Genomic DNA, 26634 nt, shown 5'->3' with positions numbered 1-26634 from the left:
ACCTCGCTAAAACGAAGACTGATTCCATGGGACTAGGCTGGGGCCTGAGATTCTGCATTTCTAACAAGCTCCCAGATAATGGGGGCACTGCTATTCCGAGGGCCACACTTAAAGGAGCAAAAGCCAAATCTCTTTTTAAAAATTAATAAACAGAAAACTCAGTTAAATAGAGCTGGGAGACCAGAAGAGGGAGCTCTCACGCCCTGTGACCATAGCAAAGCCCAATAGGAAGAAGAAATACTCCTCTTATATCCTGGCAAGGACTCAGCCAATGAAAAGTCATGGGCTCTTTGTTTACCATACCCGCCCTACTTCCTTTTCCTTTATGAAAGTGTTCTCCTTCCCTTGTCGTTCAGGAACTTGCATGTGGTTTGCCATGGTTACAGACCTCAAGTTGAAAATCTCTGCTGATCCTGAATAAACCCACCTTTGCTGGAGAAATATCTGGCAGTCTATTTGTTTCAGGTCAAAATTTTGGTAGCCCACACAGGGACCATTGAAGATCCTCCCATGGCTTCCGCGCTGGTGAGCAAACAGGTGTGGTAACCACAATTTAGCCTACTGAGCTTTCTAGCTCATTGCTTTCTTGCTGACCCTGGAGTTTGAAGGCACGTCTTTCTCCTGGATCTGAGCTCATGCCATCTTTGTGTTTGAAGCTCCACAGGGTTTATTTGGGATCTACTTAAAGGTTTCATCTTTCTGGTTGAAGTCTTGTTTTGTATATGTTTGGCACTTTGGTCTGATTTTCAAGTCAGACTGTCAACCAAAGCTGGCTGAAAAGGCCTTTGGCTGATTCCTTCAGAAACAGGGGCTGCTTCTCTGAAACTGTGCTGGTTTTTCAGTCTTTGGCCTATTCCTTTGGCCTATTCCTTTGGAAAGGGCCATTCTCTGGAAACTGGCTGAAAAAGGCTTTCCACCTGGCTTCTCCGAGACCAAGCTATCTCCTTAGGACTGGCTGGTATTCAGGCTTGCAAGCTATTCATATTGAGCTGTTTGTGCTGTAAGCTCTTGGAGCTGTTTGAAAATTGTTCTTTACTCTAGAGAAAAACCTCTGAGAAATGGGATCCCAGTTATCTAAATATTTGGAGGGTGCCTACAGGGACTCGGGCCAATTTTATGTTTTTATGTATTATGGCTTCCTCATGTGCATTTTTTAAAAATAATTTTTCTTGAAATATAGTTATTTACAATGCTGTGGGATATTTTTAAAATAAATTTATTTATTTATTTACCTTTTGGCTGTGTTGGGTCTTTCGTTGCTGCGCAGGCTTTCTCTAGTTGCGGAGAGCGGGGGCTACTCTTCACTGTTGTGCACGAGCTTCTCACTGCAGTGGCTTCTCTTGTTGCGGGGCACGGGGTCTAGGCCTGCAGGCTTCAGTAGTTGTGGTGCACGGGCTCAGTAGTTGTGGCTCGCGGGCTCTAGAGCGCAGGCCAGTAGTTGTGTGGCACAGGCTTAGTTGTTCTGCGGCATGTGGGATCTTCCTGGACCAGGGGTCGAACCCGTGTCGCCTGCATTGGCAGACTGATTCTTAACCACTGCGCCACCAGGGAAGTCCCCTCATGTGCATTTTTAACTAAGTGGACTGACCTGACTAAAGGCAACTTGTGATATCAATGGCCATTATGGGGAACTTTTGAAATCCCCAAACTTAATTTCCTTAAAACTGAAATGGACTACAAGAGCTCAAAAATTTCCAGAACTGAGTGGAATGCTTATTTCAATTGATATTTTAAGGCTTTCCAACATTATAAAGAGTCTAAATTGCCTCTCTGCAAAGTAAGATTCTGAGATCAACTGAGGCAAACAAATGATTAAAGAAAGATGAAATAGTTCCCAAAGCCTCAGGCTCTTCTCCCTTGGCCCCTTTGCCTCAGGCTCTGCCTCGGGCACCATCTTGTCTCTCTGCAATCTATGCTGCCTATGCCTCCTCTATACCCTCAGTTCCCCCTTAGTAATTCTCCCACCATACTTCCCCTTTTCTCTGAAACTCTTTCGGCCCCCTTTTCCTCTGAACTTGTCAGAAGCTGTCCCTTTAAAATTAAGCCTTCTAAGGTTCCAGAAGCTAAACCCTTAATTTCTTATAATATCTGGAGTAAAGCTGAACTGCGAGCCATAGTCAAAGATTTTCCCAAAGTAATTGAAGTTCCTCACAGATTTGATGAGGAATTTCATATAGCCATTCTAACTTGTCAGCCTGGATTCTCTGACTTATATCATCTAGTGCATATGCTTGTTGGTGAAGGCCAGACCCAGCTTTGGATGAAAACCACCAATCAGGAAAGTCCTGAAAGGTCTCTAGAATTACAACTGGTAGACCAGCCACCTAACTTACATGATCAGGCTCCGGCAATCGCTAGGCAACTTCATCAAGCAATTCCTGGGGCCTTTCCAAGGCCTGTTAATTGGAACAAAATTCAGGTTTACACACAAATCTGTCAAACCTGTTCATGATTATTACAATCAACTTCAGACTGTTTTTAAAGGAAATTCTGGTCTTCCTTCAGATATTGATTCCATCCAAGTAGCTTTTAACTGTGTCTGTTAATGGGCTGAACTGAGACTGTTCCCTTCTAGTAAAGAGGACCAGGATGGAATGGGAAACTATGTCCACTCCAGATTTAGTTAATCTGGCAAGCCAGCTCTCTCGTACTCTAGATGAGTCACCTCCAAGGAAGACTGCCAAAATTCTTAATCTTCAACAAATGAAGGCTCAGAAATGAAACCAAAACCCTCCTAGTTTCTTCTATTATTGCAAATAGCCAGGACATTGGAAAAGAGATTGTTACAAATTTAAGCACTTTAGGCACCTTCAGCCCTCCAACCAGCCTTTCCAACATCTTCCCTATTTTCAAAGATGGGATCCCGAGGAACTACAGGGGGCTCTTTCTAATCCTCCCTATTAATTGGTTGGAGAAACATTTCTCCAGATTGGGGATGAATCTCTTCCAGGCCTAATTGACACCAGAGCCCCACACTTGGTGCTCAACCCCACCACTATGGAACAGCCCCCAGCTTGGAGTACTAAAACAGTTCAAATAGTAGGGATCTCTAAGAGGTTCCCCTATTCCCTTTTGTTTAGGCTCTTTGAGAGATATACACCATTTTCTCCTTAGTTCCTCCAGCCCATCCATTTATTTATTATTAGAGAAGTATTATGATGGAATTTCTCCCCCCAAATTGAAATAATTCTAGAAATTGACAGTAGCCATTAAAGTAACCAACACATGAATTGAATAACTCTTTGACATTTTTATTTTTTCTGTCTCTGACTGTACTAAAGCTGATTCTGGAAACGCTGATCATTAGTTCCTATTGAATCAGCTACCACTTTCCTTTTGGGCAAAACCTCCACTTGATGTTGGCAAAATTCACAGCACACCTTCCATCAAGATTCAAATAGTCCCCTCAAAACCTCCTCCCAGAATTAGTCAATACCCTATAAATAAAAAAGCCCTTCCAGGCATAAAGCCCATGATAGATTACAAGGGTTAAACCTCATTATCCCTTGTACTAGCACCTGTAATACTCCCATTTTTATCAGTGAGAAGACCTAAGGGCCAAGGATGGGGGTTTGTCTCCGACCTCAGAGCGAATAAACAACATTGTTATCCCTCAACACACTGTTGTTCCTAACTCTCATAAGTTATTAACATCCATTCCCACTGGAAGTAAATTGTTTACTGTAACTGATTAATGCATTATTTAGTATTCTAGTTGATGAAGCTAGCCAATACCTTTTGCTTTCACTTGGAAAGAAAAACAATTCACCCGAACAATAATGTCTCAGTTTTATATTGAGAGTCCTTATTTCTCACAAATCCTGAAAGCTGATCTACATGATATAAAGCTCCCTTGAGGTTCTACTTTGTTGCAATATGTGGATGATCTGCTTCTTTGCTTTCCTTCCCGAGCCTCCTCACAGGAATACAGCATACACTTACTAAAGCTTTTTTAAAAAGTACATGAGGTTCCCAAAGAAAAATTTCAGTTTGCTGAAACCCAGGTTCAATATTTAGGGCATCTTGGACTTCCCTGGTGGAGCAGTGGTTAAGAATCCGCCTGCCAGTGCAGGAGACACAGGTTCAAGGCCTGGGCCAGGAAGATCCCACATGCCACAGAGCCCATGCACCACAACTACTGAGCCTGCGCTCTACAGCCCGCGAGCCACAACTACTGAAGCCCATGCACCTAGAGCCCGTGCTTTGCAACAAGAGAAGCCACTGCAATGAGAAGCCTACGCACCACAACGAAGAGTAGCCTCCACTCGCTGCAACTAGAGAAAGCCCACACGCAACAACGAAGACCCAACAAGGCCAAAAATACATTAATTAATTAATTAATTAATTTAAAAATATTTAGGGCATCTGATATCAGAACAAGACCTATACCTAGAACCAAATAGACTTCATGGTGTTGTAAGTTTACCCAAACCAAAACCAAATGCTAACTGTGAGGTTTGCGTGGGCTAGTTGGTTATTGATGAAATTGGATTCCAAATTTCTCTTTTATGGCCAAATCTCTGTATGTTTTACTTAACAGTAACGATCCAACCCAACTTAATGGGAAGAATTGGACAATATAGCCTTCAAGGCCTTAAAGGAGAATTCTCATCATACTCAACATTTCTGTCAGCCACCTCACCTCCTACGAAGTCCTTTTGTTAACTGCTCCTCACATAACTCTTTTACCTGGTGTTAACCTTAACCCGGCTACTCTTCTCCCCTTGTCACTAATCAAGTAGCTCACAAGTGCATAACACTGACGGACCACCTCCTGTAATGATCTACAGGAAATTCCACTGGGTAACATTGACTTCTCATGGTTCACCAATGGTTCTTATTTGAAAGGTGACAATGGGGAATTCCCTGATGGTCCAGTGTTTAGGACTCCACACTTCCACTGCAGGGGGCATGGGTTTGATCCCTGGTCAGGGAAGTAAGATCTCACATGCTGTGCAGTGCAGCCAAAAAAAATCAAAAGGTGACAATGGCAAATACTGTGCTGGGTATGCTATTGCAACTCCTTTTGATGTTGTTGAGGTAGCATCTTTAACTATGGCTACTTTAGCCCAACATACTGAATTATACACTCTTACACGGGCTTGTGCTTTAGCCAAGGACAAAACTGCCAATATTTATACTGATAGTAGATATGCTTTCAGAGTAGCTCATGACTTTGGAATGTTGTGGAAGCAACGTGGCTTCCTTACTTCCAGCAGAAATAAAATTTTAAATGGTCCTATGTTCAGGAATTACTGAATGTAACACTTTACCTGCTGCTTTAGCTATTATTAAGATTCTGGGGAATTCTAAACCTGACTCTCTGGAAGCTAAGGGAAATCACCTCTGATATTTTTGCAAGGAATGCTGCCCTTAAAGGGACGAACAGCAGCCAAACCTCTGTCATGGTCCAAAGAGATTAGTTCACCAAAGGATAATTTAGAAAAACTGGCCAACATTTGGCCTCAAAAAAAGGAAAAACAAGATTGGAAATTCAACAACTGTTGGTTTGTTCAAAAGAGAAAGCTCTGGTTTGTACCAAATAACAATCCAGTCCTACTGGAGGCTCTAAAATTCCCACTCCTCACCACTGTACATGCATTAAACCATTGATCTACTGACAAAATGATAGCCTTCATGAATCAATGTTGCTGGGGAAACATTAACAAATTTGCAAAAAGTGCTTACCTCACTTGTCCCACTTGTCAAAATACAACCCAGGGAAGCCTGTTCATACTGCTCCTGGACATTTTAAACTGCCAAATGGACCATTCGAGGTCTGGCAAATGGATTTCATACAACTTCCTTTGTCTCTTGGATATAAATATGTTTTAGTCACGGTCTGTACTTTTTCACACTGGACTGAAGCCTTCCCTTGCAGACAGCCTACTGCCTCTTATGTGACTAACTTTAAACTTCATAGTAATCAAGTAACCCATTTCACAGGCCAGGTGCTTCAAGAAGTCTGTGCTGGCCTTCCCTGGTGGCGCAGTGGTTGAGAGTCAGCCTGCCGATGCAGGGGACACGGGTTCGTGCCCCGGTCCGGGAAGATCCCACATGCCGCCGAGCGGCTGGGCCCATGAGCCATGGCTACTGAGCCTGCACGTCCAGAGCCTGTGCTCCGCAACGGGAGAGGCCACAACAGTGAGGCCCGCGTACAGAAAAAAAAGAAAGTTTAATAGATATCAAAAAAAAAGACAAATGCAGAAGCCAGCTAAAAGTTCATTTTTCAGACAGTGTTACCAGGAAATTTTAATGGTTAGTATTTGATCTGAGTTTTGAAATTGGAGGACATCACAGCAGAGTGAAACTGGAACAAATGTGTGAGATTAGGATTAATGAAATGAAACAAAATTCTGGCAATAGGGCCAGAAAAGTCCTAAAAGAAAAGATACATTAAAACTCCGGGGAGGGAAGTGCATCTTCCAAAGAAGAGTTGTAGCACTTATCATAGTCCAAGAAGCAAAGAGCAAACACAGCTAAATTCCAATACACAACTGACCTTTTCACATTGCGAAGTTTCCACTAGAGCTTTACTCTCCGAACTTTACTGTGCATCCCTTATCCGTAAACTTGATGCCAATGACAAGCCCTTTCTACCCTAAATGGTACTTAGAGAGATATCAGACTTTTCTTCACTGTTATCCTCTTTCCAGGCTCCACCAGCTTCTGGGCAATGGAAGGAAGCCAGAAATGACAGGGATTTAGGATGACAAGGCAACAGGCTCAACGTATTTCAGGTGAGCAACCCTTGGAGACAGCCTTGTTCCAGACACTGCTAGGAAACAGAGAAAGAGAGAACAATACTCCTGTCCACCTCCTGGGAGAACCAACCTGGCCCTCTGGAACACCTTCTCTGAGGAAGTAGGAAACATCCACTCACTTAGCAAGTTCTGCATGCTTACTCTATAGAAACATTAGTGTATGGAACACTGGTGTTATTGGGGCACAGGGTAATCTGCTAGATACTCTTAGAAAAGATTAGGCTTAGTCATGTAAGCCCTCCAAGTGCAGATGGAGACATCCTGGAGGCCTAATATGGGAAGAGAATTTACAATTTCCCTGGAGTATCAGGGCTCAGCTTCTTCTTGGCTTTCTCCCGATTGTTCAACTAGCAATAAGGAATGGAAGTACAATATCACCTGTCCTCTAAAGTGGTGGAAAAACAGGATCATCAGAAGACATTATGGTGGCTTAGGGGGCACATAGATTTTATACATCTAAACTAGAGATCTCATCACCGTTTTTAAATTCCCTACAGCTTATAATACTGGACTGAAATAACGACCCCCCCCCGAAATGTGTATCTCTCAACATTTGATCATATTGTTCCTTCTCCCTCCCAAACCTCCCTAAATCCCGCTTCAAGGCTCAACTCAGTGCTCTTCCCTCTGAGGCTGCTTCTGATCCCTTTCAAAATCAATCCCTTCCTTGGCTCTCTGAACTTCTCTTACGTTGTTATCAGATACTGCCTTTTGTAAGTCACCAGTGTCTGCCTGCCCCTTGCCCTTCATGTTTCCAATGTCCAGTCATTTCCATCTCCCTCCTTGAATCCAAAGTTTCTTGTGTAGGTGTTTTTGTTAATCTTTGAATAGTGCTTAACAAGACATGTCAAGACTCACAACTTACCTCACTCAATCCTCCCAACTCTGAGGGATAAGCAGGCATGGATTGGTTTTTTTCCATTTCACACATGAAGAAACTTAAGACTCAGTGGATATATAACTTGCCCAAATTGCAAATCCCAGATTGTAGGTTGCAAAGTTGAGTTCTGCCATACTCACAGGCTGGAAAGAAATTCCAATCTATGTTTGAGATGCTTCTGGAAGAATTTGGATTTCAAACCTAAGGCCCAACAATACACAGAAACTGAAAGATTACAGCCAATAGTATCAAGTTTATTATTTCCAAGACCAAAACTGTGCTTTAGGAGACTCAAGGTCGCAGACACTGGCTCAGAAAGAGACGAGGTCTCTGGAATGGGAGGCAGAAGGTCTCAGTTCAAATCCCTCCATGGTCCTGTTTCCCCACCCTTAACAGGTAGGAAGATGGTGGCTGGACCAGCGGCTCTAAGGATCCTTTGTGCAATCCACGAGTCCTTGCTAATAACATCCCTGGTGTCTGTGGGAGCTGTGGGTAGGACAGACTGAAAACGCTCCTTCCACTTGGCAAATCTGCAGTTTGGTGGGCCAGAGGATGAGCTGAGGGTCGGGCTGAGGGGTTTCGGGACGGGGATTAAGCTAGAACAAAGAACACGGAATACAGTGCCCCGCTTTTCCGAAGACCTCTGGGGTAAAACCCGGGAAGGAAGCACGGAGAGTCGAGCGGTATGAGGCGGGGAGACAGTCCTGCGTTCCCACCAAACCCCGTCGGGGATGCGCTGGTATCCCCGGAAGTTTCCTGCTGCCCTCTGGGCCTGTCTCATTACGTGTGTCACGGGGTAGGGTCAATACCAGCGCCAACAGCGGGCAGGAACAGCCCGGGACCACGGCTCCCACTCCTGGCAACCTGAGGAAGCTCCACGACTAACCCGATGACCTCCCCACCAACAGCAGCTTCCAACGATTCCTGAACAAAAGATGCGCCGGAAGCGAATTCCTCTCCGATCTTCAGGCCCTTGGAGCCACTTCCGGTTCTGTCTAGGAAGCTCGGAGGCCTTCTTATCTTGTTGGTCTCCGCGCCAGGGTTTGGCTCCTCGCGGGATCACTAAGGCCAGAAGACCTAGAGAATCTCTGCCTTTCCCGAGTCTACCCCGAGGCCATGTTCTGTGACCATCGTTGACACACCACCAGCAGGAAGAAATCTGAGAGTAATTAAAGAATGAAGAATGAATGAGGGTTAGAGATAGGATCCTAAAACAGAAAAAAAAAGAGGAGGAGGTGGTCTGTAGACCTGAATTCAAAGCCTTCCGTGCCCTTTTCATCCAGTAAAATTGTTACCCAGGAAGCAGGACATTTGCCGAGGCTCAGAATCCTCGACTGTAAACTAATGATTCTGTCTTACAGAGGCACTGGGGTGGCAAAGCAGATAAGCAGATACAATTGATGTCTCAATCTCTTTCCTTCCAAGCCCCTCAGTATAGCTGGCAATCAAAACCCAGACTGAACAGATTCTTTCCCTGCTTAAAAACCTTCCACAGCAGCCTGGATCAAGGACACATTTCTTAGAGGTTAGGCCAGGCTCTGTACTGGACACCAGGGAAATAAAGGTGGACTGACTTGTCTTCCGGCCAAGACAGATATTCAAACCAGCCAGGCTTAGAGTTTGTGCCTTGGGACCCAACTGTGAACCAGAGAGACGTGGTGGCAGCCCACGTAAGGCTTACTGTGCATGGGGGAAGCTGACAAGTAAAGTGTTAACCTGGTGTGACAAATAAGGGCCGTGACAAGCACATGGCAGGCCACCACGGGAGCACAAAGGAAGGGGCACCTAATCCAGGTGGGGAGATGGGGTCCCGGGACGTCTTCCTGGAGAATGGAGTTTCTCAGCTAATTCTTGAAGGATAAGGAGAAGTTTTCAAGGTGATAGGACAGTCTCTTTGCTCTCTTGGCTAGAGCTTGGACCTCATACATTCCCATTCAAGCATAGTAGCTGGGGTCTCCTGCCCATATTACAACTATCCCCCCACAGGGGACAGTTCTAGGACCCCCATCTTATTTTCAGGGTGTGTAAGAGTGTCCTGGCTGTTGAAAAGGGGACTGTCCACACAGATGATGTCAGAAGGTATGAGCAGTTTGGGGACAAAGAATCTCCAGACCTGACCATGCTCCTCTCTTTGTGGTCTCCTTAAATCCCAAAGGTCCCTAGGAACATCCTTCTCACAGCTGCCCTCACACCAGGCAGGACTTAACACAGGGAAGTGAACAGTGGTGATGATGCAGAGCAGCATAGTAAGTGGTATAGGTATTTTCTATTGTTTTTTGTTGTCATTATTATTGTGATTACATACAAATGGGGCAAAGACTCAGCAATAATCTGGATACAGGGTATAAAGAAGTGTGAGTAAACATGATACTAGAAAACACCTATAATACCTACAATGTGCCAGGCACATTCTAAGTGCCATATATATATATATATATATATATATATATATATATATATATATATATGATCTCATCCAATCCTCATATCAACTCTATGATTTAGGTATCATTATTATTATTCTCCTTATTTTACAGATGAGGAAGCTGTAGCACAGAGAGGCTAAGTAGCTCTCCTATGGTCACCCAGCCCATGGTATGACATCCAGGGTTCTAGTTTGGGCTCTTGGATGAATGATAGTGCCCTTTATAGTGATGTGAATGTGAGTGGAGCTTCAGGGTTGGGGGTAGATGGTGAGTTCCGCTTCAGGCACATAGAACTGGGTTACTTGTTCTATTAGCTCTCATACCAAAGCTAGTGTGATAGTTTCCCAGAGAGGTCAGGGGTGGTGTTCCCTCAGGTATTCTGGGACTGTCTTTGGCCCAAATATAGGTTTCCCAAGGTGCTATATGAGGGGCGTCATGGAGCATGTCTCCTCCACTGGAACCCAATCCAGTCATGGTAGGTTAGACCCACAGTGCTGGCCACAGAGGAACCTATGAAGTGTGGACACACTTCCCAGATGAAGCTGGCTCTCACAGACAATGAAAGCCAACCACCTGGGCATGAAACAGCTCTGAGGAATGAAAAAGCTTAATCTTGTTTTCCAGATCCCTAAGTCTCCTACATACCAGGCAGCCAGGACAACGCATCATCAGGGAAACCTGAAAAAGAGATGATAGCATTTGGCCTGGCCTTAAGAGATTTCCTTCTCGATATCCCTGAGTCTCTGAGGCCTTAATGGGCCAGTGGGCCACACGCAGTGGCAATGTCAGGCAGAAGCTAGGACCAGATAGCCAAGACCTCCCTGTGAGGTTTCCAAATGTAGAGAGTGACCTTGATATCAGAAGGCCACTCATCAGGATCAGTGGGCAAAGACTGCTCTAAGAGACCTCTTTAAAGACTGTAAAAACCCTGCAGTAGGTCTTCTTATGCCTTCGTTTCTGTCCTGGCTTATGCAGAGATGTGATGGACACATGTCAGGTCCAGAGGTAGACCCAGTACATCCTTGGGATATTGCTGATGGCCTGGACAGCACAAGTTACTGTTACTTCGGACCCTGTAAAGGAACTACTTGCTGGGCTACAACAAGATATTGGGTTGGCCAAAAAGTTCATCAAGGTTTTTCCGTAAGATGTTATGGAAAAACCCGAGCGAAACTTTTGGCCAACCCAATGCATAAGATACATAGTTAACTCCATTGGAAATGTGGCTGATGTTATCCTTTGCCCTTTGTTTCTCTTTGGAACTCAAGTTTTTTTTGAATATATTTTTTTCATATGTCCTTTTACTGCCTCAAGTTGCAGAGGCTTTTCGTTAGCCCCATATATCATTCGTTTTTGGAGGTTGTGCCTTCAGAGCCTCCTCAATCCTTTTAGCAGCAGGGACCTGTTCACATGCTTCTGTATGCAAACCATTCTTCCAGGTGAAGTCCACCTGGGTAACACCTGCCTCCCAGATATTAGACTAGACAATTGCATCTAGATTATGTTGTCTCCATAACTTCCCACTTTTTATTGGCTCCTTGGCCCTCCCTAGGGGGCCTCTCCTTGGACACCAGAGTGCTTGTTCTGTTTTAGGAAAGATTAACCACACCTGCGGCCAAAATATCACAATCTCTGGGCTCATTTCTTCTTTAGTAAGACGGAGATACCTGTTGCTCATTTCATTAAGACTCACACTGGGTGAAAATGCCCTGGGCATCACATACAGTATAATAATATCTGACTGCGCGCTCAGGATATGTCAGGTCTTTTGCTGTGTAGTGTCCTTATGTTACCCCTTTCAGTTCTCACAGCCGTGTCAGGCACAGGCTGTGCTCTTCATTTTTCAGATGAAAAAACAGGCTCAGAGGTTAGGTTTTCTTTCCCAAGGCCACCAGGAGGGGAAGGGACAAAGCTGGGGTGAGGCAGGGTCGCCCAGTCCTAGAATGGTCTGAGAGCAGCACGTGTGCAGCCTGAGGCCTCAGTTGAGACCCCCTCCCCGCTGGCGCCCCTGTGCCCCAGCCAGGCCCGGAGGGGGCGGTCTCCGCGCCCAGCTGTGTAGCTGCGGGGTCGCGGGGTCGCGGGCGCCCACTTTCTCAACCGAGACTTCCGGGATCCTGGAGGGGCCGGAAGCGGGGCCTCTCTCGCTTCCGGCCCGGCCATTGTTTTCGCTTACGCCGGCCGCGGCGGAGTCTGGTGTTCGGGAGTCGCGGGCGCGGTGCCCCGGTGAGCGGGCCCGGGGCGGGGGGAGAAGTGTTGCTGGGGCCCGGGGCCGCTAGGCTGGAGCTGCGGCCGCCCACAGCCCAGGTCGGCTACGCCAGCCCGACCCACTCTTCGCCCCCGCGGCTGGCGGCGCGGTCCCCGTGACGCTCAGAAGCCGCCAGATATAGAGCCGCCTCTTTGTCCCAGTTCCCTGACCAGCCGTGCCTGGCACCGAGCCCAGCACCTGCGGGTACAGCGATGAGCAGGGCAGACGTGGCCAGGTGAGCGGCGCCGCAGAAGCCTGGTCGAACGCGAAATGTAGATAGACGTTTTCCCAGCCTTGCGCTGGAAGACAGTACGAAGCGTCAGAAGTGGGTCAGACCCAGTCAGAATTTCAGACGTGAAGTATAGCTTGGAGAGCCAAAAATCCAGATGAGATGAGGGGCTGAGCATTCGGAGCAGTAAGGGAAGTAGGAAAATGGCCTGAACTTTCTATGTATTTCAGAGCAGACTCACAGATTTTTAAGTCTGTCTTTGTCTTTTTAAAGAAATTGAGCCCTGGAGAGAGTAGCTTATCCAAGGTACCAAGATGCATGGTGAATTGGAAGCATAGCACAGATGCCCTAGTTACCACTAAGGTGCTGATTTTCAGGGTTTTACAGTATGTAAACTGGATAAAAGTCGCCCCCACCCCCAACTTCAGTATCATTCGTTCGCTTCCCACATATGTGCCTCTGTATGCCAAGTACACACACACGTACAAAGATGACTGGGAACCAGCTCTGCCCTTTGAGTCCTCCCATAAAGTGGAGGAGGCAGTCGTCTAAGTCCCAAACACAGTGTGAGAAGTGCTCTAGCAGAGGTTTGAAGAAAAACGTACTGTGGGTTCACTGAGGCAGTAACCACACTTAAGCCTGGAGAGATCAGCAAGGCTTTCTAGGGGAAGTGGGTTGAGTAGAAGAAGGTCTGGCATTTCTTACTCCATTGGGTTCCTTTTCTTTTGTGGCCATCCAGCAGTTTGGAGGGTGTGAGTGTTGAGTTGTGCATAAATTAGTTAAAATACAATGTTACACTGAGAAGTACGGAGAGGGAGGTGACCAGCTCCCCTTCCTGCATGGGGCAATCAGGAATGCCTTCAAGAGAAAAATAAAATTTGTTCTGGGTCTTGACAGGTGAGTAGGTGTTTGTCAAAAGTTTCAGAAGCAGAAAAATCCAGAGAAAGTATGTGTGGCTTCTAGCTGTGTCTTTAGAGCTTTAGTCGCTAACTTTCTTTATTGTGCATCTCTATTACAAAAGAGTAGAGTAGAAGAGTTTTGAGCATGCATTTCCAACATAGGTTTATTTGTGAGTTAAAGGTATGTACTGTTGTACAAATTTCAGTGCACATTATAAAACATCCACTAAATAGTTAAATAACAACTTAGTATTTCTTTATCTGCCTTTTGGATTAGCTTGCATATCTCACATTTGGAGATCATTGCAGTCTTTCTAGCCTGGTGGGTACCTGGGGAAAGTGGTAGGGGGTGTGGCTAGAATAGAGGCCTCAGGCCAGGTTGTGGATGCTACGCATAGACATTTAGGTTTTATCCTGTAGGTGATGGGAGCCACTGAAACTTTAAGGAAGTTACTTGGAGAGATGCTTAGAGAGACTGCCCTGGTTGTGCTCCTTTTTCTTTTTTCCAGAGCTTTGCTTTTTAACTGTGGAGGGTCTGTCATCTGCCTGGGGCTGAGCACTCTGGGGACTCTGATTTCTCTCTTGATGTTTCTGTAGGTGACGTTCCCATCACCCTACATCCTCAACTCTGACAACAGCTTCTGAGGTCTGAATTACAGATCATCATTTTAATCGGACAAACCACAACTGAAACAAGCTTCTCTTTGGTGTCACGATGGCCGCCCAAGGCAGGGGAACTTCAGGCCTCATCCCCAGGGGTGCTGTTCTCCAGCGGCAGGAGGGGCGCTTGACCGTGAAACAGGAGCCAGAGAGCCAGAGCTGGGGACAGGGCTGCAGTCTCCAAAAGAATCACCCTCCTGTCTGTGAAATTTTCCGGCTGCACTTCAGGCAGTTATGTTATCATGAGATGTCTGGGCCGCAGGAGGCGCTGAGCCGGCTCCGGGAGCTCTGCCGCTGGTGGCTGATGCCGGAGGTGCACACCAAGGAGCAGATCCTGGAGCTGCTTGTCCTAGAGCAGTTCCTGAGCATCCTGCCAGGGGAACTGCGGACCTGGGTGCAGCTGCATCACCCTGAGAGTGGTGAGGAGGCTGTGGCTGTGGTGGAGGATTTCCAGAGACACGTTAGTGGACCAGGAGAGGTGAGCGGCCGAGTCTAGAATGGCATCTGGAACCATTCTATACTGCTTGGGGTAGCCTGAGAATAGACATTCTCCATTCCCTAGGCCCTGAGCTGGTTTGCCTTTGGGATTCCTGAACCAGTGCCATGTATAAAGGGGAAAGAGTTTTGTGCTCCTAGCCTTAAACAAAAATGCAGATCCCAGCCACGCTCTGTGAATTACTTTGTGAAGTGCTGTGTCGTGAACCTAGCTGCAGCCTGGAGCTCCACAGAGTGCTCCTGACAGGCAGAGGATCCGCACACTGGTTAGAATAGGGAAGCATGTCAGGGAGAAGTAGCCCGTAGGGTATGCTGATAACATGGGCCCTCATTTGAGAAGTTCTCATTACTTCCTCGGATTTCTCCAAGTTACTGTGCTGTTTTCCTGCCTTTTAGGTTCCTTATGAGGTGTAACAGTTCTGGGCCTCATCATCATTTTGTTCTTTTCTAGCTTTCCAAACTCAACTGGGATCTTTTTGCATCTTTAATTCTATTTTTGATTTTCCCTACTTTCTGGGGTTCTCTCAAATTTTAAGCCAGGGTAACTCAAAAGGAAAAGTTGGAGAGTTAGCAGTGTCATAACAGTGGGAAATCTGGCTTCTAGGATCACAGAGCTAACTAGTTCAGTGACTATGTGTATTAGTCAGGGTTCAGCCACAGAAGCAAAACCAGTAGGAAATTATGTATATATACATACATATATATATTGCTAGAAAGTGACCTGTCATTGGGGGAGTTGACAGGTCAAGTCAGAAATTTGTAAGGTAGGCCGTCAGAAAGTTCAGGCTAGAACTCTCAGGCATAGGCTGAAGCTGCTGTCCACAAAGAGAATTCCTTCTTCATGAAACTTCAGCTCTGATTTTAAGGCCTTGCAACTGATTGAATCAGGCCCATCCAGATTATCTGAGATAACCTCCCTTACTTAAACTGATTATGAATTTTAATCACTTGTACACCATACCATCACAGCAACACCTAGTTTAGAGCTAAACTGACATCAAAAGACCATCACACCATGGATGAGTCAGTTCTTCCTGATGAGTCTCCAGTTGCTCCCTTGTAACTGAGCAGGATGGATTAGGGTCCCCTCTACTTTTCCTCCTTTGTGCTTTACCAGGGAAAACCAGTACCAGTGAAATTTCCTTAGTACCCAGTACATCATTTTTATTCAGTGCTTTTTCAAAACTGATTACATATCTAGGCCTAGGGAATGAATTCCAATTGATTGGAGTTCTAGGGCTAGACTTTTTCCAGAGGTAATAGCCAGTACCCTCTGACAGTATCAGATACATTGTCAATCGTTATTTCCTTGTTTAAACAAGTAAACACAGGGATAAATCAACTATCAGTAGGGTCTAGAGAGCAGCTAGGCCCAACCGTAGGCAAGGACAAGTGGTTGAAGAAATGTTTAGAGTGCTATTTAGTGAGGAGGGTAGAAGGAAAATTTCCCTATCTCCTGCCTTCTTTTGCTTAAGCAGAAGAGAATATAGCCTCCATTAAAACTGTCTTTTATCCAGGGAGCCTCAGAAGAAAGGTGACTGAGTCACAAACCCAAGAGAGTGACTAACAGTTGACAGTCAGGGCAGCTGAACACTCATGGCTCTAGCCTAGAAGTGGGATCTTTGGAATCTATTTCTTACTCTGCCACTGTCATCAGCTTAAGTTTTCTGACATAAGGACATGAGAACAGGACTATCTCACCTAGCCTGGATTCAGAAAATGTTTTTACGACTAAATGAAAAAACAGGCGTTTTCGTGGGAGTTTGCCAGGAGGAGATTAAGGAATGTCATTCTGATCAGCAGAAGTGAGCATGCACATGTGTGCACATTGGGGCTGGAGAGAGTGGTAGAGGCATCCCTACTGGGCTGCAGAATTTACAGAATGCTTTTATATCTTTTTTAATTTGAGCTCCTAGCAGGCTTACAAGGTATGCAGATAGTAATCATTATCTCCATTTGACAAGCGATGCAAACGTGGAGAAGTTAACTGGCTCATCTAAGGTGACAGAGCTAGTAAGCAGTCCCTTTGTCCATGTGTGTGGGAACCAGGATTTTCCAGCTCCCTAGATTCTAAGCCACTACCTTTTCCCTAATGTCTTGCTGTGGAATGCCATCTTGGAATGAAAATTGGAATGGGGTTTTCATGGCCTGCGAGGAGAGGACACTTATGAGTCCTAGGTAATGAATAGGAACTTTATCAGGATTTAATTGTCAGTGAATTACAAGGTTGTGTTATCACAGTGCAGTTAAGTTCTATCTTCTGCCAGTACCCACAGCTGCTGTATTTAAGAGCTCTAAGTCCCATTTATAAGAACCATCCATGGGAGAGCTGGGGAACCTCAGACTGCAGGGAGCCTCTTGGACCTACCATTCCATTGGAGAGATACACACTAAAGGAGAGAGCCCCCTAACGTCTCAGCAGATGTTACCCAGTAGGGCAAATCCATGTGTTTTGTTGAAGGAGAAGTTATTTTCACCTTATGCTCTGCTATGTACATGCCAGAGTGAATGAGCTTATAAATGTGATTTATTTAAGATAATCAACAAGGACCTACTGTATAGGACAGGGAACTCTGCTCAATATTCTTTAATAACCTATAAGGGAAAAGAATCTGGAAAAGAATGAATATATATGTATGTATAACTGAATTGCTTTGCTGTACCCCTGAAACTAACACAACATTGTAAATCAACTATATTTCAATTTTTAAAAAGTGATTTATTGGGCTTCCCTGGTGGCGCAGTGGTTGAGAGTCCGCCTGCCGATGCAGGGGACATGGGTTCGTGCCCCGTTCCGGGAAGATCCCACATACCGCGGAGCGGCTGGGCCCGTGAGCCATGGCCACTGAACCTGCGCGTCTGGAGCCTGTGCTCCGCAACGGCAGAGGCCACAACAATGAGAGGCCCGCGTACCGCAAAAAAAAAAAAAAAGTGATTTACTTAGATAATGTTTTAGATTTTCTGCTCCAAATGCTGGTACAAGTAGTAACCATGAGATTGTGAGGAACTGATTTGATGACAACAAGCAAGGGTTAGAAAATAAAAGGTCTGTGCTCTGAGATATTCTCGAGGTCTCTAAAGATTCGGTGTTATGTGATCCTATTTGACTTTTCTTTTTAAATTTTTTTTTTCTGTTTGACTTTTTGTATAAATTTTTGGGGAGAGGTAGTACATATTGAAAACCAAGTTTGCAGATAACTCTTAGCAAAATATTGAGAGGAAGTCAGTCAGCAAATATTAATTGAATATCACCATTGGACTAAGCATTGTTCTGGGAGCTAGTGACCAAGACAGAGTGCTAACCCTCAAAACGCTTATACTTCATTGGCAGAGAAATAGACAATAAAGGTATAAATAAGATAACTTAAAGACTAATGTATGCTCTAGAAAACATAACCAGATAATTTGAGAGAGTGTGACTATCCTTGCTTTGTCAGTGTGGTCAGGGATGGCTTCTCTGAAGAGGAGACACTTTTGCTGAGAGAAGTTGGAAAAGCTGAGGTTTGTCAGCTGCTGTTCTGGGGTATTGCTCCAGCTGTCGGCCTCAGTAGCATTATTTGTGCACATACAGGTACATACACCTGTCACTTTTTACTTCCTTGGTGCTTCTGATTGATCTATGCTGTAGGCTGAGGCCCTAGGGAGTGTACTGAATTACTTTCCTAACTCCTTTTTCCAGGGGGTTCTTCATAAGCAAATGTGTGTCTGAAGCACTGACACAGAGTAGAAATGGTTATATAATCTGGTCTTGAAGCTCCTACCGAAAGGGTCAACAGAGGGATAGCAAATAGGATTGTAAGCTGTAGATCCTGCTTTGGCATTTTTGCCCCAGTTGGCTTACTGGTGGGGCTAGAAGGACCCTCTGACTCTTCTCTCCCTGGCTTCCTCTCGTGGGGGTGCTTCTTAGAGGTTTTGGGTTCTGTACCTTCAAGGATGCTCTTTTGGACCCAATTTTATTTCCTTGTCTCTAGGTTTCAGCTCCAGCACAGGAACAGGAAATGCATTTGGAGGAGATGACAGCCTTGGGTGCAACAGAGGAATCTCCTCCTACCTCACTCCTCAGTGAGGGTTCGGCACCCGGAGCCCACCTGGAGCCTCCTGGTGACCCTGGGGCACACCACCACCTCCCCAGTGGGCACTCTGGTACTCACTCCACCCACTTTGGCCTTAAGTCATTCCTCCTTTCTCTCTTTCGGAGTCTCCTTTCCTTCATCTCCCCATCTCCCACCCCATTGGAGTCCCTTATTGCCCTGCCCTGTGTCTTCCTTCCCTAGTGACTTTGTTCCTTTTGCTTATTCTCCGATCATTCGTGTATTTAGCACATTTTTGTCAAGCACGTTTCATGGCAAAGGCACTGTTGAGGACAAGAGAGATATAGTACGCCGGCACTCTTCCAAAGAGCTTGTTATCTAGTTGGCAGAGAGTCAGTCCTAAGTGCAAGAAGAGGCAGCCTCATAAGGTACATGTGAGTGATATCTGTCTGCAGGCATTTGATGCCATCACGAATGAGCCATGTGGACATTGTAAACGGTGAGCGAGATCATGGAGGGCTGAAGCAAAGACACTCGCTAAGTGGGAGTTCCTTGGACCCCATTGAGGTCGGGTCAGGAAGGACTTATTTGGGAGCCTGGGGTCTGCTTGTGCAGGGCCTTTGGGTGGAGACCAGGAAGAATTTGGGGGCAGGGGATTGAAGTGTTAGAAACAGTATTTCAGAAGGATTACTGTGGCACATGAGCACTGTGGGTTGAGTGTGGAGACCAGTGACTGGGAGCCTCACTAGGAGGCTAGTGTAGAACAGATGTGAGGCACTAATTGCGTGAGTGGGTTTGAGTGGAATGGAAAGTGATAGATGTGACACATATTTGAACGAAGAATCCATGGGACAATGGAGAGGAGGGAGAATTAGCGGGTTTTGGCTGATGTTTGGAATCACTGAGAAAACTTGGGAAGTCAGGAAAGGAAGATGGAAACATGCACTTTAGACACTGAATTTCAGGTGTTGTGGGACACCCAAGTGAAATGTCCAATAGGCAACTGGAGGCTTGTGATATGGGTCTCAGAGGGAACTGAGAGCTTAAGAGCAGAGATTGGGAGTCGTGAGATCTCTGAGAGAGGGAAAGGGGAAGCTCTGAGGCCTGAACGCCTGCAGTGTCCGTGATGAGAGGGCAGGTGCAGGAAGAGAAGCCAGGGAATGAGAGGCAGAGAGGTGAGGGGGAGGCCAGGCAGACTGCTGCTGGGGAAGCCACGGGAGACAGAAGGTGGTCAGGAGTGTAGCTTCCTTCCGAGAGTGGGAGAGAGAGGGCTGGAAGGAACCGCCAGTTCGGTTTGAACAGGGACCTTCTTGCCTTCAGGAAAAGTTCACAGCTCACAAAGGATAATGCCTTTATGGAACAGGGATGAGGGTCCGTGTATGTGGAGCCACCTGGGTTCTCCTGAATCCACTTGCTGGGATCCAGACCTCATTGGCGCCAAGAGCAGGGCTGGTCCCACTCAGAGCTTTCTTTCCTCCCTCAGCTCAGCATGCTTCCCCGGTGCCTGCCCTTCCCCAAGTGGGGAACGTAGGAGACCAAGCAGCGGGAACTGTGCTCCGGATGGTCAGGCCCCAGGTGAGCTTCCTGAGTTCCAAGTCTGTGGCCCAGGAATAGCTAGAGCTCATCTCCGGGCCTCTGGCCCATTCTGAGTCTGCTCCTGTGGCTTCCCCTGGAGCTGGTCCTGTCCTAGATTTGTCCTTTTTTTTTTTTTGGCTGCACCCCACAGCTTGTGGGATCTTATAATAGTTCCCCAACCAGGGATTGAACCCGGGCCCATGACAGTGAAAGCACTGAGTCTTAACCACTGGACCACCAGGGAATTCCCCCTTTTAATCTGTCTTTCCCAGATTCCCTCCCTCCGCCCCGCCCCCACCCATTTTACCACCAGGTTCCCCGACCCTGTCCTCTTGGTGCCCCTAATGACTGCTTTCCAGGCTGGGAATGTCCCTGAGCAATAGAAGCTTGTCATTCCAGGAGGCTGCAGAGTTCGAGTTCCTGTCTGTGGACTATACTCAGAAGAAGTGGAAAGGTCCAGCTCTCAGCCAGAAAGCAGCCCTGTACCGGAACATCGTGCCAGAAAATTGCTGCAGCCTGGCTTCATTGGGTAATGACTCTGTTACCCAGTAACTTAGAGTCAGCCTTCTTTACATATTCTTTGCTATATTCTTTTTCTTTTTTTAACTTTTTATTATGAAAATATAAAGAGACAAAGTGGAGAGAATAGTATAATGAACCCCTCTACATCATCATCCACTTTAACCGTTATTAACATTCTTTTTACTCTCTTATTAATTGAACTGGGCTGGTTTAGTTAGCGTTTGTAGTTGGAAGGAATAGAAAGCCACTCAGTTGTAAGCAGTGAGCTAAGTTACTTACAGTAAGACTAAAGGAATGGAAACCTAGAACAAACTGACCAGCTAGACCAGACTTCGGGAAACAAAGCTTTGTAGGGACTTGGGAGCCTGGGAGCCACAGCAGCAAAAGTGAAAGGATTTTTACACCAGTGTTGTAAGACAGCTGTGCTCTGTGTATCTGTTTTCTCCTCCCTCTGATACCCATTCTCTTCACTCTGAATCTTTTGTCAGAGCTCCTTTTTAGTCATACTTTCTGTTTCCTCACACATTCTGCTTGCTTTGGCTCCCGATGGCTTGCCTTCTCTCCATGCATCATTTCAGCTTGGGCTTCTACTTGTAATTTCCTTCATCTTGTCCTACCTTCAGTTCAGAATTTATGTAGAGAGGAGCTCCAAGGGTGGTTCAGCCATTAAATAACATCTTTGTTTGAGCAGAACTTTGGTCCTTGCTGCACAGAGGCGGATGATTAATCTACAGATAAGCCACACTTGGGTCTAGTGCTTGGCCCTGTTCCAGTCACCTGTTGTCCATCATGGGCTGAGCTGGGTTGTTTGGCACAAAGCATGGTTGCCTCAGCTTCTCCTTCAGAAAGACTGGGGCAGGGCTGCTTCCTGGAAGGAGCTGTTGTCACGGCAGGTTCTGGGCTTCACGGCAGGTTCTGGGCTTGACCGGTCTAGGACAGTAGCCTACTCTGGGGAGGGTGGGCTTAGAAGTGAGAGATTCAGACATCTACCACTTGAACACACTCAATTAGCATGAAGGTTTATAGCCCTGATGTAGATGTCATTGAAAGGAACCAACATTTTTAGGTTAAGTTATAACCATAATTGCTCTGCCTTCTCCCAGTTTTTGTACTGAAAAATCCTAGAATTTAAAAGCAAATATTCAACTGCTCACTTTCCTTATGATTCCTGATTATCAAGATACCAAAAACATGTTTGATTTATATTTCAAGTTATTGATGCCATTCTTAGTTTTTGGGGGGTTTTTTTGATGTGGACCATTTTTGAAGTCTTTATTGAATTTATTACAGTATTGCTTTTGTTTTATGATTTGGTTTTTTGTCCTAGAGGCATGTGGGATCTTAGCTCCCCAACCAGGGATCAAACACGCACCCCCTGCATTGGAAGGCGAAGTCTTAAGCACTGGACTGCCAGGGAAGTCCCCCATTAGTTTTATTTATTTATTTATTTATTTATTTATTTTTGTCTGTGTTGGGTCTTAGTTGCTGCGAGTGGGCTTTCTCTAGTTGCAGCTTGTGGGGGCTACTCTTTGTTGTGGTGCACGGGCTTCTCATTGTGATGACTTCACTTGTTACGGAGCACGGGATCTAGGTGCACGGGCTTCAGTAGTTGTGGCACGTGGGCTTCAGTAGTTGTGGTGCACGGACTTAGCTGCTCCATGGCATGTGGGATCTTCCCGGACCAGGGCTCAAACCCATGTCCCCTGCATTGTCAGGCGGATTCTTAACCACTGCGCCACCAGGGAAGCCCCATTCCTAGTTTTTATAAGAGTGCAGTATTGTACTTACCAGTCAGTGCTCCAGGGACTATGGGGTGCCCAATTTTATAGCTTTGCTTTCCCCTTCAATACTTTTCCCCAGTATTTCTCTACCCATGACTTCTTCAAATCTTGTCACTGTCCTGTTACACCAGAATCACTCCTTTATATACACTTTTTCCTAATCATATCCTCATAATATAAATTTCCCTTCTACTCTCAGGTTTGCCCACATTGTTTCTCATATTTGATTTGAGGTATTTGCCACCACTTTCTCTCCCCAACATCTTTGCTGAGAAGTGTGGAACCATACAATGTCATGGTTGGAAAGGACCTTAGGGTTCATCATTTTACTAAGGAGACGTCGCATCTAAGTGACTTCTGGAAGATCACACCATGCTTTACAGTCTGGTCTCTTGCCTTTCAACTGGCCTGTTCACCTGGCTGTGCTGGCTCAGCATCCCTCTGTCCTGATAGCTCTTCTTCTGCCTTCCTCCACTGACCAGCTTCCCCTCATTGTTTTTCTGTCCATGAAGAGAAATTTGAGCTGTTTTCTCATTTTCTCTCCTGTTCTCAATGTGTCTCCTCATTTCTTACCCATAATATGAATTTTTTTTTAGGTACATAGGCTCCTGATAGTTCATTTCCTCAGTAGGGTAAGAGTGAGTAACAGTTGTTTTCTTCTTTCTTTTGGCAGCAGGTGAGAACAGGATGGAGAGTTCAGAGTTGCCTCCAAAGCAGGAAATTTCTGAAGAAACGGAGTCATCTGATAGGACCTCAGGAGTACTCTATGGAGTGATTCCAGGAGGACCAGAAGCTGGAGATGCCTGTGAAGAGGCTTTAGAGAAGCTAGAAGTTCAACCCTCAGGCAAACAAGGGAGCAGACTGAAGAGTGATTTCTTGGAAATAACACAGGAGGTTAAAAATAAATGCACAAAAGATGAATGTGATGTATATAAGGAACTTGAGGAACATCCAGATCTGTCCTCAAGTCCTGCAGAACATCAGGAAATTCTGAAGGGACAGAAATTCTATCACTGTGATGAATGTGGCAAAGCTTTTAATCGGAGTTCTCACCTCATTGGGCATCAGAGAATCCACACTGGAGAGAAACCCTATGAGTGCAATGAGTGTGGCAAGACCTTCAGGCAGACCTCTCAGCTCATAGTCCATCTCAGAATCCACACAGGGGAAAAGCCGTATGAATGCAGTGATTGTGGAAAGACCTATCGCCACAGCTCGCATCTCATTCAACACCAGAGACTCCATAATGGGGAGAAATCATATAAATGTAACGAATGTGCAAAAGCTTTCACTCAGAGTTCTCAACTCATTGACCACCAGAGAACCCATACTGGGGAGAAACCCTACGAATGCAATGAGTGTGGGGAGGCCTTCATTCGGAGTAAAAGCCTTGTCCACCATCAGGTACTTCACAGTGGTGAGAAACCTTACAAGTGTAATGAGTGTGGGAAAGCTTTCTGTTCCAACAGAAATCTTATTGACCATCAGAGAATCCACACTGGGGAGAAGCCTTATGAGTGTAATGAATGTGGCAAGGCCTTTAGTCGAAGTAAATGTCTTATTCGACATCAGAGCCTCCACACTGGGGAAAAACCATTCAAATGCAGTGAGTGTGGGAAAGCCTTCAATCAGAACTCTCAACTTGTTGACCATGAGCGAATTCATACTGGAGAAAAACCTTTTGAATGTAATGAGTGTGGTAAGGCATTCAGTCTGAGTAAATGTCTCATTCGACATCAGAGACTTCACACGGGTGAAAAGCCCTATAAATGCAAAGAGTGTGGAAAATCCTTCAATCAAAACTCACATCTCATTATACACCAGAGAATTCACACTGGTGAGAAACCTTATGAATGTAATGAATGTGGGAAGGTCTTCAGTTATAGCTCCAGTCTTATGGTACATCAGAGAACTCATACTGGGGAGAAACCCTATAAGTGCAAAGATTGTGAGAAGGCTTTTAGTGACAGCTCACAGCTCATTGTGCATCAGAGAGTTCACACTGGAGAGAAACCCTATGAATGTATTGAATGTGGGAAAGCCTTCAGTCAGCGTTCTACTTTCAATCACCACCAGCGAACTCACACTGGAGAAAAGCAGTCAGGTCTGGCTCGGTCTGTTTTTTAAGACGTGATTCTCTAAGACAGCAAGGAACTCTGAGTTAAGGTTTCTATAGAAGAAGTATGCTCACTCTGGTCTCCTCTTGGAACCACTAATCAAAGTGGATCATTCCTTAAACGTTCTCTGGTGGTCAGGAAGGTGGGAGAGTGGGAGTAACAGTATGGTCCTTCCCCACTAAGGACTACACATTTCATGTGCTTGTAGATTTCTTTCCTTCTTTCTTTTATTTCATCTGTTTAAAAATCTATCTCATTTCTTACTTAGGTGTCCCAAAATCAGAACGTGTACTTCTCAAGGACAGAGGTATTTCCTTATTGTGTTCCACTTCCTCCGTTTTACCATTTACATAAAGTCATTCTCCAAGGTACTGATTCATTCTTTCTTTCTCTTGGCTGTGGCCCTCCTTATTCTACTTTTTGACCTTCTAATATAGTCCCTCATCACTTATGTTCCCTGTCTAGAAAATCTTTTTTCTTTTCTTTTGCTAATATGTGTCCCTCAGAACCTGCCAGATCCAACTCATCTCTGAAAGACTTTCTTCTTCAAATACGTCTTCATTCATCTTAAACTGCTATTCGTTGGACCTCAGTGCTTTGACTTAGCTGGTGCTATGTGTACAACTGTTGTTAAATTGTGTTGTAAATTATTCTGTATTTAATGCATATGTGTTCATACCAACTTATAGGCTCTTTGAGGTTGGGTATAGTATCTATTTCTTTTAGTATATAGATAATAATTTTCATATGGTAGTTGTTTAATAAATACCTTTTGAAAACTCAGCTCTGTAATTGAATCATCCTTAAATTGGACACAATCTCCCCTCCCCCCATCCCCACCAGACTAGAAGCTTCTAAAGATAGAAGTGACATCTCTTCATAGGATATCTCATATAAAGCCCTCATTGATATCTTCTACGTGTACCCCTGGAAGTTTCACTATTGTTACTTCATTGTTGGTTTCTCATAAATATTCTATTGGGTTTAGGAAGTTTCCTTCTTTTCCTATTTTTTTCTTTGTTTGTTTTGGCCATTCTGCACAGCATGCAGCATCTTAGTTCCCTGACCAACGATCAAACTCACATCCCCTGCATCTGAAGTTCAGAGTCTAAACCACTGGACCACCAGGGAAGTCCCTATTCCTATTTTTAGAAGCAGCAATATAATACAGTAGTTAAGAGAATAGATTTTTGTGCCTGGTACTCGAGGTTCAAATCCTGACTCCTTACTTTCTTACATGTGTGATCCTGAGTAAGTCATTTAGTTTCCTTGTGCCTAGCTCTTCCATATATAAAATGGAACTACCTCAGGGCTGTGAGGGTTAAATTAGTTCATAAGTGTAAGGCACTTAAAACAGTGCTTGGCACATACTATACCCTATAATTATTATTATTGTTTTGTACTTTGAGTTTTTGTTATGGTTTTTAAGTTCTACCATTTTTTTAAAAAAAATCTGTAATTTCATGGATAATGTCCTTTATTTTTGTAATTTTAGGGGGAGCAAGTTTCTAGATAATTGAAATTTCCTTGCATTCCTGGAATAGAATCCATTTGTTAATGTTTTAAGTACAGAACCAAGTTGAATTTACTAATAAGGTTTTGCCTGCCTTGCAAAGTGTATTTGTTTTTCTTTAATTACTCTGGAAGAGCTTGAATAATGTGGGAATTATTCTTTGAACAGTAAAAATAACTGGGCTTGATCCATTTTGGGGGATGAGGGAATTGAGAGGGAAAAGTCTTTTTTTTTTTGTCCTGCCCCACCCCAAGAAGCATAAATCTTTAGCAACATTTTGATTTCTTCAATTACTGCCCTCTTTAAGTTTCTACCTCTGTAACTTTTGGTGAGCTCTATCTGGAAATCATCCTTTCTACTGGACTGTCAGAGAGTGGCATAAAGCTGCACCTAGTATTCTGTAAAGTTATTTTTTTTTTTTTTTTTGGCAGTGCGCAGGCCTCTCACTGTTGTAGCCTCTCCCGTTGCAGAGCACAGGCTCCGGACGCGCAGGCTCA

General features: G+C 45.1%; 1 protein-coding gene and 1 long non-coding RNA gene across 3 annotated transcripts in view; both read left to right on the top strand.

Moving 5' to 3' along the window:
- The first annotated feature begins 389 nt into the window (after nt 1-389).
- LOC113610288 (uncharacterized) lies at nt 390-9884 on the top strand. The gene is made up of 3 exons (XR_003429024.1): nt 390-537; nt 6657-6740; nt 9800-9884. It is a non-coding gene; the product is annotated as an uncharacterized LOC113610288 (long non-coding RNA).
- Nucleotides 9885-12217: 2333 nt separating this feature from the next.
- Nucleotides 12218-26634, top strand: part of ZNF197 (zinc finger protein 197) — a 63695-nt gene continuing 49278 nt past the window's right edge. Inside the window, exons 1-6 of one of the 2 annotated variants that reach the window (XM_027088285.1) lie at nt 12218-12550; nt 14041-14581; nt 18570-18741; nt 20113-20204; nt 20604-20733; nt 23181-24603. In XM_027088285.1, the coding sequence (XP_026944086.1) occupies nt 14159-14581; nt 18570-18741; nt 20113-20204; nt 20604-20733; nt 23181-24603 (2240 nt within the window). In that variant the 5' untranslated portion in view covers nt 12218-12550; nt 14041-14158. Of the gene's footprint in view, nt 12551-14040; nt 14582-18569; nt 18742-20112; nt 20205-20603; nt 20734-23180; nt 25408-26634 lie in introns of those variants that run through there. The other variant, XM_027088283.1, reaches the window with a different exon arrangement.

Source organism: Aethalodelphis obliquidens, unplaced genomic scaffold, assembly GCF_003676395.1.
Source record: "Aethalodelphis obliquidens isolate GAN/ISIS:26980383/991018 unplaced genomic scaffold, ASM367639v1 scaffold62, whole genome shotgun sequence".
NCBI classification, from domain to species: domain Eukaryota; kingdom Metazoa; phylum Chordata; class Mammalia; order Artiodactyla; family Delphinidae; genus Aethalodelphis; species Aethalodelphis obliquidens.
Note: the sequence above shows the minus strand (reverse complement) of the source record. Positions and strands in the feature narration are given on the sequence as shown.